At 50.6% G+C, this 16,028-nt stretch overlaps 3 protein-coding genes across 7 annotated transcripts in view; 2 read left to right on the top strand and 1 right to left on the bottom strand.

Annotated features, from left to right (window-relative positions):
* Positions 1-910: 910 nt before the first annotated feature.
* ntaq1 (N-terminal glutamine amidase 1) lies at positions 911-1,999 on the top strand (the record flags this gene model as incomplete). The annotated part of the gene is made up of 3 exons (XM_030410500.1): positions 911-1,005; positions 1,361-1,485; positions 1,575-1,999. Coding segments are annotated over 3 exons (348 nt in total), but the record flags the coding sequence as incomplete, so codon positions are not given.
* A 573-nt stretch (positions 2,000-2,572) lies between these two features.
* On the top strand, positions 2,573-14,190 carry lrp12 (low density lipoprotein receptor-related protein 12). Its single transcript, XM_030410524.1, has 11 exons — positions 2,573-3,471; positions 5,601-5,657; positions 6,442-6,577; positions 6,669-6,871; positions 7,004-7,251; positions 10,156-10,305; positions 10,393-10,614; positions 10,727-10,993; positions 11,235-11,437; positions 11,520-11,652; positions 11,764-14,190. The coding sequence occupies exons 1-11, from the start codon at positions 3,417-3,419 to the stop codon at positions 12,703-12,705; spliced, it is 2,616 nt and encodes an 871-aa protein (XP_030266384.1). The 5' UTR covers positions 2,573-3,416; the 3' UTR covers positions 12,706-14,190.
* Positions 14,191-14,701: 511 nt separating this feature from the next.
* Positions 14,702-16,028, bottom strand: part of LOC115577625 (regulating synaptic membrane exocytosis protein 2-like) — a 47,167-nt gene continuing 45,840 nt past the window's right edge. For all 5 annotated transcript variants that reach the window (XM_030410501.1, XM_030410502.1, XM_030410504.1 and 2 more), the window contains 2 exons: positions 15,683-15,822; positions 14,702-15,362 (listed from right to left, as the gene is read on the bottom strand). In XM_030410501.1, the coding sequence (XP_030266361.1) occupies positions 15,174-15,362; positions 15,683-15,822 (329 nt within the window). In that variant the 3' untranslated portion in view covers positions 14,702-15,173. The remainder of the gene's footprint in view (positions 15,363-15,682; positions 15,823-16,028) is intronic.

Genomic DNA, 16,028 nt, shown 5'->3' with positions numbered 1-16,028 from the left:
TGAACACCACAGGTAACACACCTGAAACACCACAGTGGGTTACACACCTGCATACCACCAGATACACACCTGCATACCACAGGTAACACACCTGCATACCACAGGTAACAAACCTGCATACCACAGGTAACACACCTGAACACCACAGGTACACACCTGCATACCACAGGTAACAAACCTGCATACCACAGGTAACACACCTGAACACCACAGGTAACACACCTGAACACCACAGGTACACACCTGCATACCACAGATACACACCTGCATACCACAGGTACACACCTGCATACCACAGGTAACAAACCTGCATACCACAGGTAACACACCTGAACACCACAGGTACACACCTGCATACCACAGATACACACCTGCATACCACAGGTAACACACCTGAACACCACAGGTACACACCTGCATACCACAGATACACACCTGCATACCACAGGTAACACACCTGAACACCACAGATACACACCTGAACACCACAGATACACACCTGCATACCACAGGTAACACACCTGCATACCACAGGTACACACCTGCATACCACAGGTAACACACCTGAACACCACAGGTACACACCTGCATACCACAGGTAACACACCTGAACACCACAGGTACACACCTGCATACCACAGGTAACACACCTGAACACCACAGGTACACACCTGCATACCACAGGTACACACCTGCATACCACAGGTAACACACCTGAACACCACAGATACACACCTGCATACCACAGGTAACACACCTGAACACCACAGGTACACACCTGAACACCACAGATACACACCTGCATACCACAGGTAACACACCTGCATACCACAGGTACACACCTGAACACCACAGATACACACCTGCATACCACAGGTAACACACCTGAACACCACAGATACACACCTGAACACCACAGATACACACCTGCATACCACAGGTAACACACCTGCATACCACAGGTAACACACCTGAACACCACAGGTACACACCTGCATACCACAGGTAACACACCTGAACACCACAGATACACACCTGCATACCACAGGTACACACCTGCATACCACAGGTAACACACCTGAATACCACAGATACACACCTGAACACCACAGGTAACACACCTGCATACCACAGGTAACACACCTGAATACCACAGATACACACCTGAACACCACAGGTAACACACCTGAACACCACAGGTAACACACCTGCATACCACAGGTAACACACCTGAATACCACAGATACACACCTGAACACCACAGGTAACACACCTGCATACCACAGGTAACACACCTGAACACCACAGGCAACACACCTGTGAGGAGGAAGTTATATCACAGCAATGTGTGTGCTCACAGGAAGTTGCGTGTGGTCCCTGCTGACAGCTTCCTGTTGAACTTTGCGTCTGATCGATCTCACATGAAGAACCCTGATGGATCCTGGAGGATGCCCCCCCCCCCGTACCCCCCGATACACACTACAGGTCACATGACAGCTCCTCTGACACGTCCATGTTTTATGATGTACACCATATGACCTCATGATGACATCACTGATGTGTTTCCTCCTCAGAGAGTCAGATGAACCTGGACGACTTCATCAGTATGAACCCTGCTGTGGGCTGGGGGCGTGTCTTCAGTCTGGACCACTTCCTGCAGAGATACACTGGAAACTCTTTACCATCACCATCGTCATCGTGATCCTCCTCCTCCTCCTCCTCCTCCTCATCAGCATCAGCATCAGCATCAGCATCATCGTCATCAGCATCAGCAGCAGCAGCAGCAGCAGCAGCAGAATGTCCCCTGCTGACATGTAAACATGTTCACCTGTAAACAAATTTCTATTTTTTACTTCCTGTCTTGAGCTGTGTGAGTGAACATACAGCAGAGTCACCATGGCAACAAGTACCTGCTCCTTGTCTCAGTGTGATGATGTCACTGGCCTCAGTGTGATGATGTTTAAGTCTGACTGAATTAAATTCTTTACATAAAGTTAAATATCAGTGTGATGATGTCATCTTTATGATGTCACTGTCAAAGATCTGACTGATGAACAAAGTGTCCTTGTGTGATTGTGTGTGTGTGTGCGTGTGTGTGAGTGTATGTGTGTGAGCTGTGAATGTTTCACATTCAAACATCAGAGTCAGTTTGAGTGATGTGTGATGAAGCTTCTTGTTCTCTGACAGTAACATTCCAGTGTGAGTAAATAATGAGTAAAGGTACAAATACAACAAAATATTAATATTTTGTTACTCTGTACTATTAATACTCTGTTATAATAGTATTATGATAGTATTAATACTTTGTTTAAAAAATAGCCCAGTGTAAATAGTTGATTTATTCTCTACCATTAAAATATCCTCAATAAAACAAACGTTCACTTTCTGAACTGTAACATTTTCCATCAAAACGATTTAAACGATAATAAAATGAAAAATTAACAAAATAAATCAGTTGTGTTAATAAATCAGTCACGAGTTACATGAAACAACAGATATTAAAATGTTCCAGATGTTATTACATCAGAGAATAAACTGATGATTAATGACGTCACATGGGGGGAGGAACATACTCATCCGCGCGCGCGCACGCACACACACGCACGGGTCGCAGCTGCCTGCGGACTGTTGTTGTTCAGCTCGACAACGAAGCTAAAAGCTAAAAGCTAACACGATCAGTGAAGATGTCGTCTGACTGACACGCGGAGCGACGCTCGCGCAGCACAGTTCTCGCCGGTTATGTTCATTAGCTCGGGTTAGCTCAAATTAAGCCGGGTTAGCTGTCCCACTCTGGGCTTTATGTCGTCGTTTTGGAGGAGGACGAGCTAGCTAGCTGCTTAGCTCCGTTAGCATGTTCCAGCTAATCGACCAGTGTTATTGATGTTAGCCTCTTCAGCCGGGCTCCGCTGGAGGAGACTGGTTAGCTGTTAGCCTCGGGTTAATTTATACCTATAGAAATAGAGCTAGCGTGTGTTATCCAGTTGGCATTAGCTAGCTGCTGTTTTAGTTGGCTACGCTGTGTGTTGTCGTTTTAAAAAGTATTCCGGGTTAATCCCGCTATCTGTCGCTGTATTCAGACAGCAGTGGTTTATCATCTGAAATTTCTGTTTAATGCGTCTGTTATGTCCAGCTAACGCTAGCTGTTAGCCAGAGCTAACGGACTCTGAAGTCTTTGTTTCCATCGGGGGACAGTTTACAATGTGAAGCAGGTTAGCTATGACTGTTAGCTTTGCATGTAGCCGGTTTAACTGTAATATTTAATGTTAGTGAGTGTAGCAGATGCTAAGCTAACAGCAAATTGGGTAAGATTTCAGTGTTTGATTTGATTCGTCGGTGAAATGCAGCTGTCAGCTCGCCCAGCTGTGTGCTGACCTTCATCATCACCATCATCATCTGCTGGAGACTGTAGGGTTACTATGGCCCTGAGATCAGGCTGCAGGCAGAGCGTCGTCTACCTGCTCATCATCTCAGGTGAGTTCACCGGCTCGGGCCCAGCTCAGGTGTCTAAAGTCATCCAGACTGTCACTCATAATCCTGCTGATTAAAAGCGTGGAAGTGAAACATAAAGAACCTGTGCTGTGACATCACTTCCTGTTCTGGAGCTGAATATTTGAAATTTTCATACAAATACCTACACATTTTCACACCTTCATACCTTTAGATGGTATTAATCAGAGTAACTCAGGTCTGTTTAACATGTTTAAGGAGTTAAATCTGCTGTGAGTTATAAATAATTATATGTGAATTAAACGTGAGTTTTGGTATTAAACATTATTAAACACTTTTCTAACTGTGACATCATAGAGAGCTGTACTTGTTTTAGTTTCTTCAGTTCAGAACTGAAGAAGCCTTTTGGACGAGAGGTGACTGTCAGGACCATATGGTACCGCACGTGGAACCCTCATGATGGATCTGGATGACTGAGAACCTTCATCAACATGTTCACAGGATTAATTTGTCTGTAATGTGCACACAGCTCATTAACATGTTATTGTTAATGTGAATCACCTCCGAGTCCGTTCAGCTGATATTTCATTAATAACGGTCGGAACTTGCTGCAGTCGGTGTTTCACCAGGCGACATCTTTCTGTCCTCTTTGGTTTCTAAAGATGAGACAAATGTTTAGCAGGGTTTCCCCAGAAAACTTGCTAGGCCCGCTGGTAGGTTGGAAGTGCGGAAGGGCGGCCCACAGGCGGCGAAGCAGGTTTTTTTTGTTACAGGGGCCTGACACAGGCCAAGCTGATGGCAGTGCCCTGTAGGTAACAGATTCATGACGTAGTAGAATTTAGAGTGGTTCCATACTGTCTTGCATCAAATCAGTGTTAAAAGTTAATTGATGGGCAATTACGTGCTTTAGGAGCCAGTAAAGGCATTGAGAACCACCAATTATGGCTTCATGCTCCATATTAATCACTGGCTCGAATGCTGCAGTGATTGACAACCCTACAACATGGAAACAGTGCAAGCTAACTATTGGATATTTCATAATAGATATTTCATTATAATCAGTGACATATTTACATTTGAAACAATGTGGCATTGTTTACATTTGCTTCTGCTTGCTGCCATATTGATGCTGGTGTGATGGTGAACCCAACATGAGCGTTTAGTTTATCTTGCCTATAAGTAGTGCAAGGAGCTTCAATAAACGCTCTATGGCTTGTGTTCATGTCAGGAACCTGAGACAGTGCAACATGCTTTGATTTCTTGTAGAAACTGTTACTGCCAAAGACAGGATCTACTCAGAGAATTGCAAGAAATTGTCTTGGAAGAAGTATCTCTGAAAAGTATTTTAGAAGTAGGGTCAAGCAGGAGGGGAAAACACTGTTTTTTCAAATTCTTAAAAGACACTGGTCTATATAGCAGGATATGGTGCACTAAGGTGCTAGTCCCATAGATGGCAGCAACGCAACTTTTGGATGCCGGCTGCCGTAAAACCCTGAAGAAGAAGAAGAAGAAGAACTCTGGCCGAGGATCCCTGCGTTGCCCGCTGGCCGCAACAGACTCGCCAAAACATGCCTAAAACCGAAACTTTGACTTCATTAAAACAGCTACTGTCAGAGCTTATTAAACGCTGAATTTAATAGCAGCATTTTACCACTAAAGCACTGTGAAATTAGCGCAAAACAAACAACATAAAACTTACCATAATTGGTCAGGTACAGTCACCCGCTACACAAAATAATTTTGATTAAATCCGCTGGTTCTATGTTTCCCATTGCAGCGCGGAGAAGGCTGCTTTGCCACTGCAGCGGACGACGAGCTAACATGTTAATATGCTAATACATGCTAGCTGCCTCATTGACAGACCTTAGCATGGCGGTGGGAAACCTGGCGGGCCGCCATGCTTTTAATACAATGGGGGAAACCCTGTTTAGACGTTTGTGTCTGAAAGCATCCAGAGATGATCCAGATCGTTTTACATGAATTGTTGAGGTGAAACTTGTCAGTAAATCTGCAGCGTGAACATGTGATGTCAGAGGAATCAAGTGTTGATGGGTCATTTCCTGTTGGTCTGCTGTCATGTTATGTCAGTCTGAGCATTAGCAGCAATGCTAACGTTAGCTTCTTCCTGTTATTTGTCTCTGTGTGTTTCCCAGGATGCATTGCTGCGTCTCAGAGGAACGACAACGTCTATGTGTCCGGAATATCTAATGGTGAGGACGCAACCGCAATGATGTCACATCAGACACAAACGTCAGGAAGAGCTAAACATCTAAAGTGGGGATGTAACTTCCTGTCTGACTCTCTGCCTGTCTGTCTGACTCTCTGCCTGTCTGTCTGACTCTCTGCCTGTCTGTCTGACTCTCTGCCTGCCTGTCTGTCTGACTCTCTGCCTGCCTGTCTGTCTGACTCTCTGCCTGCCTGTCTGTCTGACTCTCTGCCTGTCTGTCTGACTCTCTGCCTGTCTGACTCTCTGCCTGTCTGTCTGACTCTCTGCCTGCCTGTCTGTCTGACTCTCTGCCTGCCTGTCTGTCTGACTCTCTGCCTGTCTGTCTGACTCTCTGCCTGCCTGTCTGTCTGACTCTCTGCCTGTCTGTCTGACTCTCTGCCTGCCTGTCTGTCTGACTCTCTGCCTGCCTGTCTGTCTGACTCTCTGCCTGTCTGTCTGACTCTCTGCCTGTCTGTCTGACTCTCTGCCTGCCTGTCTGTCTGACTCTCTGCCTGTCTGTCTGACTCTCTGCCTGCCTGTCTGTCTGACTCTCTGCCTGCCTGTCTGTCTGACTCTCTGCCTGTCTGTCTGACTCTCTGCCTGCCTGCCTGCCTGTCTGTCTGACTCTCTGCCTGTCTGTCTGTCTGACTCTCTGCCTGCCTGTCTGTCTGACTCTCTGCCTGCCTGTCTGTCTGACTCTCTGCCTGCCTGTCTGTCTGACTCTCTGCCTGCCTGTCTGTCTGACTCTCTGCCTGTCTGTCTGACTCTCTGCCTGTCTGTCTGTCTAGCCTGTGGCGAGGTGGCGGAGCTCCTGCGGGCATCCAGCGGCGTCATCACCAGCCCCGGGTGGCCGTCTCAATATCCGTCCAGACTGAACTGCAGCTGGAACATCAGAGCCCGACCCGGCGACACCATTACCATCAGGTGACAGACAGCCTGTTTCCATGGTTTACAGAACCAGAACCACACACCATAAAACCTTTATTTAACAGTTTATTCTTCTCTCCTCTTGTAGTTTCCAGGACTTTGACCTCCAGGGATCCCACCGCTGCGCCTCAGACTGGATGTCCATCAGTAGCTACAGGAGCCTGGACGGGCTGCGGGTCTGTGGTTCGTCCCTGCCGCCCCCCTACATCTCCTCCCAGGACCACGTGTGGATCCACTTCCACTCGGACGACAGTCTGACGGGGAAGGGCTTCAGACTGTCCTACATCACTGGTGAGGACGTAGGACGCACAGCGTTGTCAGGAAGAGATCTGCTGATCCATGAACCCTGAAGGGACCGCCGTGAACATGTGTGAGAGACGTTCCATCAGACGGTTACTGATCAATAATCCTATGTTGTTGCAGGTAAACCGGAGGTGTCCAGCTGTGACGTGGACCAGTTCCACTGCTCTAATGGGAAGTGCATCCCGGACTGGTGGCGCTGTAACTCCATGGACGAGTGCGGAGACAATTCAGACGAGGAGCTGTGTGTGGACTCTCCCTTCTCCTTCCAGCCCTGCAGCCTGAACCAGTTCCCCTGCCTGTCCCGCTACACCCGGATCTACACCTGTCTGCCCCACAGCCTGCGCTGCGACGGGAGCATCGACTGTCAGGTAACAGACCACACCCAGACCCGGGCCAGACCCAGACCCGGGCCACACCCAGACCAGACTCGAACAAGACCCAGACCAGACTCGAACAAGACCCAGACCACACCCAGACCAGACCACACCCAGACCACAACCAGGCCACACCCAGACCAGACTCAAACAAGACCCAGACCCAGACCCGGGCCAGACCCAGACCCGGGCCACACCCAGACCAGACTCGAACAAGACCCAGACCAGACTCGAACAAGACCCAGGCCACACCCAGACCCGGGCCAGACCCAAACCCGGGCCAGACCCAGACCAGACTCAAACAAGACCCAGACCACACCCAGACCCGGGCCAGACCCACACCCGGGCCAGACCCAGACCAGACTCGAACAAGACCCAGACCACACCCAGACCCAGACCAGACCCAGACCACAACCAGGCCACACCCAGACCCGGGCCAGACCCAGACCAGACTCAAACAAGACCCAGACCACACCCAGGCCCAGACCACAACCAGGCCACACCCAGACCCGGGCCACACCCAGACCACACCCAGACCCGGGCCAGACCCAGGCCACACCCAGACCCGGGCCAGACCCAGACCAGACTCAAACAAGACCCAGACCACACCCAGGCCACACCCAGACCCAGACCACACCCAGACCACACCCAGACCACACCCAGACCCAGACCACACCCAGACCACACCCAGACCCAGACCACCACACCCAGACCCGGGCCAGACCCAGACCACACCCAGACCCAGACCACACCCAGACCCAGACCACACCCAGGCCACACCCAGACCCGGGCCAGACCCAGGCCACACCCAGACCCGGGCCAGACCCAGACCAGACTCAAACAAGACCCAGACCACACCCAGACCAGACTCAAACAAGACCCAGACCACACCCAGGCCACACCCAGACCCAGACCACACCCAGACCCGGGCCAGACCCAGACCACACCCCAGACCCAGACCACACCCAGGCCACACCCAGGCCACACCCAGACCACACCCAGACCCAGACCACACCCAGACCACACCCAGACTACACCCAGACCCAGACCACACCCAGACCCGGGCCAGACCCAGACCACATCCAGGCCAGACTCAAACAAGACCCAGACCACATCCAGGCCAGACCCAGACCAGACCCAGGCCACACCCAGGCCCAGGCCAGACTCAAAGAAGACCCAGACCCAGACCAGACCCAGACCAGACCCAGACCACACCCAGACCAGACTCAAACAAGACCCAGGCCCAGGCCAGACCCAGACCCAGACCAGACCCAGACCAGACCCAGACCACACCCAGACCAGACTCAAACAAGACCCAGACCCAGACCACACCCAGACCAGACTCAAACAAGACCCAGGCCCAGGCCAGACCCAGACCCAGGCCACACCCAGGCCACACCCAGACCCAGACCAGACCCAGGCCACACCCAGGCCACACCCAGACCCAGACCAGACCCAGACCAGACCCAGACCACAACCAGGCCACACCCAGACCCAGACCTGACCCAGACCACACCCAGACCAGACTCAAACAAGACCCAGGCCCAGGCCAGACCCAGACCAGACCCAGACCACACCCAGACCAGACTCAAACAAGACCCAGGCCCAGGCCAGACCCAGACCACACCCAGACCAGACTCAAACAAGACCCAGGCCCAGGCCAGACCCAGACCAGACCCAGACCACATCCAGACCAGACTCAAACAAGACCCAGACCCAGACCTGACCCAGACCACACCCAGACCAGACTCAAACAAGACCCAGGCCCAGGCCAGACCCAGACCAGACCCAGACCACATCCAGACCAGACTCAAACAAGACCCAGGCCCAGGCCAGACCCAGACCAGACCCAGACCAGACCCAGACCACATCCAGGCCACACCCAGACCACACCCAGGCCAGACTCAAACAAGACCCAGACCCAGACCAGACCCAGGCCACACCCAGACCAGACCCAGACCACACCCAGACCCAGGCCAGACTCAAACAAGACCCAGACCCAGACCAGACCCAGACCAGACCCAGGCCCAGGCCAGACCCAGGCCAGACCCAGACCACACCCAGACCACACCCAGACCAGACTCAAACAAGACCCAGGCCCAGGCCAGACCCAGACCAGACCCAGGCCAGACCCAGACCACACCCAGACCACACCCAGACCAGACTCAAACAAGACCCAGACCCAGACCAGGCCCAGGCCAGGCCCAGGCCAGACCCAGACCCAGACCAGACCCAGATGTGGTCCCTTAGCTCAGACCAGCTGAGTGTCGGTTATAATATCAGCGGCTCAGAACTGTTCTGGTTCCTTGGCTGCTCAGAACTGTGGGGTGTGTACGTGAAAACACATCCACGTTTTACTAATCATCCTAATCAACGTTTCATAAGGCCGACTGACTGAACCACTACAGGTTATGGTGTCTGGACTCCACAGCTGAACGAGCCGTCGGATCAAGATCCATCCTGGGCTGAAACCAACCAGGGACAGACCCAGAACTCACTGGAGGGATTATATATCTCATCTGGCCTGGGAATGCCTCAGGATCACCTCCAGTGGGTCCTGGTGTGCACCGGGCCTCCTCCTGCACAGGGAGGCCAGGAGGATTCAGGAGCAGTGGTACCCCTCTGAGTCCAGACACCACAGAGACCAGGACCACAGCTGAGGACTGGAACAGAGAAGCTGAACCCTGAGCTAATCCTCTGAACCACCACAGTCCGGTCCTGCTGATAGTACCTGCTGATCTCAGAGACATGAAATGTCCTCCGGTTCTGCCCCATTTGGAGGTTCTCAGTCAGGTTCAGGACCACAGTGGTTCTCCTCCCTGCTGAGACGGTCCTTGACTGGACCCTGCAGGAACAGTTTCAACAGACCTCATTCATTTGTTCTCTTGTTTTCTTCAGGACCTCGGCGATGAGATCGACTGTGACGTTCCAACGTGTGGAGAATGGTTGAGGAACTTCTACGGTTCCTTCAGTTCTCCAAACTACCCCGACTTCTACCCCCCAGGAAGTAACTGCACCTGGCTGATCGACACCGGAGACCACAGGAAGGTAACCTCAGATCTCCGTCCAGCACCACACCTGCTGGAGAATCCCCGTCAGCTCCTCCCTGAAAGCTGCCGTCTTCTCCCCCTGCAGGTCATCCTCCGGTTCACAGACTTTAAACTGGACGGGACCGGATACGGCGACTACGTGAAGGTCTACGACGGCCTGGAGGAGAACCCTCGCCGTCTCCTCAGGGTGCTGACCGCCTTTGATTCCAGAGCGCCAGTCGCTGTGGTGTCATCATCCGGGCAGCTGCGAGTCCATTTCTATGCCGATAAGATCAACGCGGCCAGAGGCTTCAATGTCACCTACCAGGTGTGTTCTTAAGGTGGACGGGTTCTATGTAACTTGGTTCTGCTCTCCCTCCGTGTTCTTAAGGTGGACGGGTTCTATGTAACTTGGTTCTGCTCTCCCTCCGTGTTCTTAGGTGGACGGGTTCTGCCTGCCGTGGGAGGTTCCCTGTGGGGGGAACTGGGGCTGTTACACCGAGCAGCAGCGCTGTGACGGGTACTGGCACTGTCCGAACGGTCGTGATGAGCTGAACTGTTCATCGTGTCAGGAGGACGAGTTCCCCTGTTCCAGAAACGGAGCGTGTTACCCTCGATCCGACCGCTGTAACTACCAGAACCGCTGTCCCAATGGTTCTGATGAGAAGAACTGCTTCTTCTGCCAGCCGGGGAACTTCCACTGCAAGGTACCAAACGTCTGCTGGACGAAGAACCTGACAAGTGTTCAGTGTGACTGTACGGTCTACTTCAGGTCCATTTACTGAGGTTCTGTAGTTCTGTTTGTTTTTGAAGAAGTGATTATTGATTATGGAACGGGAAGCTGAAGTACAGAAAGATGTTTGATAAATAACTTAAGAACAAATGAATGTGTTGTCCTCGTTCTCAGCGTCATGAACATGTGTCTGTTTGACCTTTGACCTCCTGCAGAATAACCGCTGTGTGTTTGAGTCGTGGGTGTGTGACGCTCAGGACGACTGTGGCGACGGCAGCGACGAGGAGAGTTGTCCCGTCATCGTTCCCACACGAGTCATCACCGCCGCCGTCATCGGCAGCCTCATCTGTGGCCTCCTATTGGTCATCGCCCTCGGCTGCACCTGCAAACTCTACTCACTGCGCATGTTTGAACGCAGGTGAGGATGGACCCCTCTGATTGGCCACTATTCTCACTGTTGGCTGTGATTGGTCCTGATGAGCTGTGATTGGTCATTACAGGTCGTTTGAAACACAGCTGTCCAGAGTGGAGGCAGAGCTACTGAGGAGGGAAGCCCCGCCCTCATATGGTCAGCTGATCGCCCAGGGACTGATCCCACCTGTGGAGGACTTCCCAGTGTGCTCTGGGAGCCAGGTACAGAGTGCACACCTGTCTGTCTGTTAGGCTGACTGTCTTCTTTAAATACAAGTTTTTCAAAAGAAAACTTAATTTAAACCTTTAATATTTGTCCCTGTGCGTCGGCAGGCGTCCGTTCTGGAGAACCTCCGTCTGGCTGTCCGCTCTCAGCTCGGCTTCACCTCCCTCAGACTCCCCTCTTCCAGTCGTCATAGTAACCTGTGGCGCCGTCTTTTCACCTTCTCGCGGTCCCGCCGGTCCGGATCTCTGGCTCTGGTCTCTGCTGACCTGGAGGACAGTGCTGGCACTGGCAGCACTGGGAGTTCTGGATCCGACCTGCTGTCTCCAGACTCAGATGACACAGACACGGAGGGCGAGCGGGGGAGAGAGCGTGGCGTGGGCGCAGTGGGTGGATCTGTTGCCCCACTGCCCCAGAAGACCCCACCCTCGACGGCTGTGGAGGCTGTGGTATCCATGACGACGTCAGCGACTTCCTTGACCCCGACGCCCGGCCGGAACAGAGGCTGTGACAGGCCCAGAGAGACTCCGCCCCCCTCCAGCCCTGTTGCCGTGGTAGCCTCCAGTCTGGATCCAGAGTGTCATAGTGACGCCACAGAGCCCCAGGCTCCACCCACCTCCGCCCTGCAGCGTCTGGCCCAGAACCTGCACCGCCTGGCCAGGAACCTGACCAGAACAGGTCAGAACCACCAAGACCAGACCTGGACCAATCACAGCCCACTTCGCCAGCTGGAAACAGGAAGAGGTGGGGTCGACACTGCCGAGCGACGAGGAAGCAGAGAAGAAGAAGAAGACGTGGAGCTCCTGATCCCCGTCTCTGACTCTGACTCCTCGCCCTCGGTCAGCGATGTCCGGCAGCCGCTGCTGGAGCCACACCCCTCCTCCACCACAGGCCACGCCTCACGCCATCATCATGGGAAAAGCTGTCGAGGAGGGCGGGACGGCCCCTGTGAACACTGCGGGATTGTCCACACAGCTCAGATCCCTGACGCCTGTCTGGAGGCCACGGGCAAGACGGAGAGCAGCGACGATGAGTTGCTGCTGCTCTGCTAACGAGCTATCATACTAACTGACAAGCTAACACTAATACCACAATGATCCAACACTTACAGCTAGCTAATATGCTAACTGACAGGTTGCTAGTACGCTGATACAACACCTACAGCTAGCAACATGCTAACTGAAATGGTCTGGTAATCCTGCTAATACTACACTACCCTGACAATTGGCTAACGAGCCATCTGATTGGCTTATGCCTCTAATATTACCCTGACCCAACACCTCAGACTTCAAACAGCTAGCCAACATGCTAACATCTCTTACTAACTACAATCAGCAAACAGGTCAACAGATTAACCTGGGTAACAGCCAGCCTTAATGCTGACACTTAATTTGGATAATCTAACACTGGTTAGCACATGTTGGCATGTTACCTGGATTAATGGTTAGCTCTCAGTAATGTCAGAGATGAACGGACCAATGAGAGACTGAGCGAAGTGATGTCACTGATTGAATTGTGATGCTGGTACGACTATGAAAACTCTCCCTTGTTGTTCTTCCCGTCCGTCCGTTAAAGTAATCCTCTCCTCCCTGCAGGCAGACGGTGTGACTTCATGAACGGTGACTTCCTGGAAAAACTGTAAAATGTGTCCTGAGAGAACAAACTAATGGTTCCATACTGAGATGCAACAGTTTCATTTGTCCCCATGTTGTGCTGGTCGTTGAGTCAGTTAAAGAATGACAAGGGTCATGTGACCAATGGAGGTAGCTAAAGGTACTGACTGTGTGTATGTGTGTGTGTGTGAGTGTGTGAGTGAGTGTGACAATCACCTCATCAAACATCCTCATAAGCTGTAATTGATGAACTTCTGTATCAATACGTGTTCATGTTGAAACTGAAGCACAAGGACACAAACACTCTTCAGACCATCCTCACAGCTGTTTGCTATTAACTGATGCTAATGCTAGGTGTGCTACCTTCACAGGTCATGTGACCCTCCTCACAGGACATGGTTCTGGTTCCCACCTGGTGTTTTAATGTCGAACTTGTTTGGTTCTCTGCCTGGTCCTAAAGGGAAGACAAGGTTCTAGACTGTTACAGAAAATGTTCTGACCGGTCTGTTTGTAAAGAGATAATATAAGAGCAGCTTAAAGAACTTTTCATGTGTTTGAAAGGTCAAAGGTCACACGCCATCTTTACACGACACACCCTGTGACATCATTTCCTGAACAGAACTGTCCACTTCCTGTTTCTGTCCTCAAACTGAAGCCATTGAACCGGACCGTCTGTATTTATGATGTTTGTTTTTGGTACTCAGCTGACCTGGTGTGACTCTGTGTATTTATTATTATTATTATTATTATTATTATTATTATTAATATGACCGTGCTTATCATTATTATTGTTGATTTGTTGTTGTGTTGTTTCCTGACCTGCATGAATCAAATTGTTGGTGTTTAGTTTTTATTTGAGTCTGTAAAGTAAAAGAATCTGTTTAGCTGCGATGAAGATTAAAGGTTCCTGTTTCAGTCTGTTGATTTGAGCTCACATCTGTTTTATTTAGACAGTGACATCATTTAATTAGTGATGTCACTGCTCAGATCCTGATCTTTGTCACAGTGTCTCCCTCTGCTGGTCAGACTGCAGCACTGCTCTCCGAGGCTGAGGACACCTGAAGCTCAGGTGAGTTTCATCTTTCACTTGTATTAATTTTAATTCCAGGGACATTTTTTTAAAAAACACAAGAAATACACGAGTTTGAATATGTTTGAATCGGTCAATCAGCAGTTTACATATGGATGGATATGGATATGGTTGGATTAAATTCAGACTAAATTCAGTTGAGATGTTTTTATGCAGTTCCTTCACTGTGGCAGTCGCCTCCGTCGCTTGCTATAACCTTTGTTGAACCAGCAGAATCTTGTGTTACCTGTAGAACCTTAACAGAACCAGAGTTGGATCTGTGATCCAAGCAGAACCTTATGAAGCAGACAATGTGGTACCTGCAGAACCTTGCAGAACCTTACAGAACCAGTCATTTAGAACACATTTTTCTGCAATGAGAATAATTTTATTTGTCATGTTCTCATGTTCTTTAACAGTTGTTCTTATGTTCTAATGTTCCATGCAAAAACATAAAGTCTCCAGACCACCATGTTTCTGTGTCGTCATGGAAACTATCGGTCTATGATTCTGGACATGCCTCTAACAGTCACGTGACTCCTGAGGAACTGCTGTGATTGGCTGGTAGCTGCAGGTCACACGGCCTCTTGTCTTTTCTTTTCCCAGCATCCTAAGCTGTGTTGCTCCGCCTTCACTCAGAGAGTCACTTCCTGATCGAGCATCAGGGGGCGGAGCCTCACTCTTCCTCCCTGTGACATCACTGTTGTGATGTCATCATGCAGCATGCAGCAGCAGAGGAGGATCATGGGACTGTTTTAGGCTCCACCCAGCAGTGCGTCCCCTCCTGTACACTCCAGGCTCATTGCTATGGCGATACTGTTGGTCCAACCCCCTGACGCTAGGACTTGCTGCCCTCTGTCTCCTTATTGGTCAGTGGGGCCAAAGCAGGGTCCACCAATGAGGTGGCAGGAAACAGTTTAAACCAGCCAATCACCATGTTTGACAAGTCTAGATCGTCCAATAGGATCTGAGCAGCACCCATGAAGGATTTATGATCCATCCGCCCATAGTCGCCCCACACGATGATCTGCAGACAGGCAGGTGAGACAGACAGGTGAGATAGGTCAGACAGACGGACAGGTCAGAGAGAGTTCAGGTTGGGTACAAACTGGCTGCAACTCAAAATATCGAAAGTATTGAATGCTAACGTGCTAACTTTAGCGAGATTAACAATTTGTTTTACATTAAAAAATGTGTTGACATATTTTCACTGTCGGCCATCTTCTACAGGAAGTCAGATTTGGTTTGGATCATTAGAACCCTGAGTGAAGCTGGTCAATGACATCATTAAGACAGAAATTAGTTTGTTTGACTGATCAGTCAGACGATCGATCACGTGACGATTACCTGCAAAACTTTTCCTTCTGGATTTTCCTCAAACTGCAGCTGTTGCTGATAAAGAGGGTCCAGTGTTTTTCTCGCCAGGCGAGTTCTTCTCTTCAACACACACTTTCCATTATCCATCAGATACACCTTCACATACGGAGCTGCACACACACACACACACACACACACACACACACACACACACACAGTGTGAACAGGTGAAAGCATTTGTGTGAAACAAAAACAGGTGTAGGTGTGTGATCAATGATGTCTTAAGCCTGATTTATGCTTCTGCGTCGCGGCGACGGCGTAGCTACGTCGTCGACGCAGACCCCTACGCTGTAGCCTGACGTGCGCCTCCAAAAAA

The sequence above is a fragment of the Sparus aurata genome, unplaced genomic scaffold (assembly GCF_900880675.1).
Source record: "Sparus aurata unplaced genomic scaffold, fSpaAur1.1, whole genome shotgun sequence".
NCBI classification, from domain to species: domain Eukaryota; kingdom Metazoa; phylum Chordata; class Actinopteri; order Spariformes; family Sparidae; genus Sparus; species Sparus aurata.
Note: the sequence above shows the minus strand (reverse complement) of the source record. Positions and strands in the feature narration are given on the sequence as shown.

What these genes read in the sequence shown, in the direction of transcription:
- lrp12 (XM_030410524.1), top strand. Translation starts at nt 3,417, where the DNA reads ATGGCCCTGAGATCAGGCTGCAGGCAGAGCGTCGTCTACCTGCTCATC. An exon ending in ACGGGAGCATCGACTGTCAG is followed by an intron (nt 7,252 to 10,155) that starts GTAACAGACCAC and finishes TGTTTTCTTCAG; the next exon opens with GACCTCGGCGATGAGATCGA. An exon ending in CTGCGCATGTTTGAACGCAG is followed by an intron (nt 11,438 to 11,519) that starts GTGAGGATGGAC and finishes TGGTCATTACAG; the next exon opens with GTCGTTTGAAACACAGCTGT.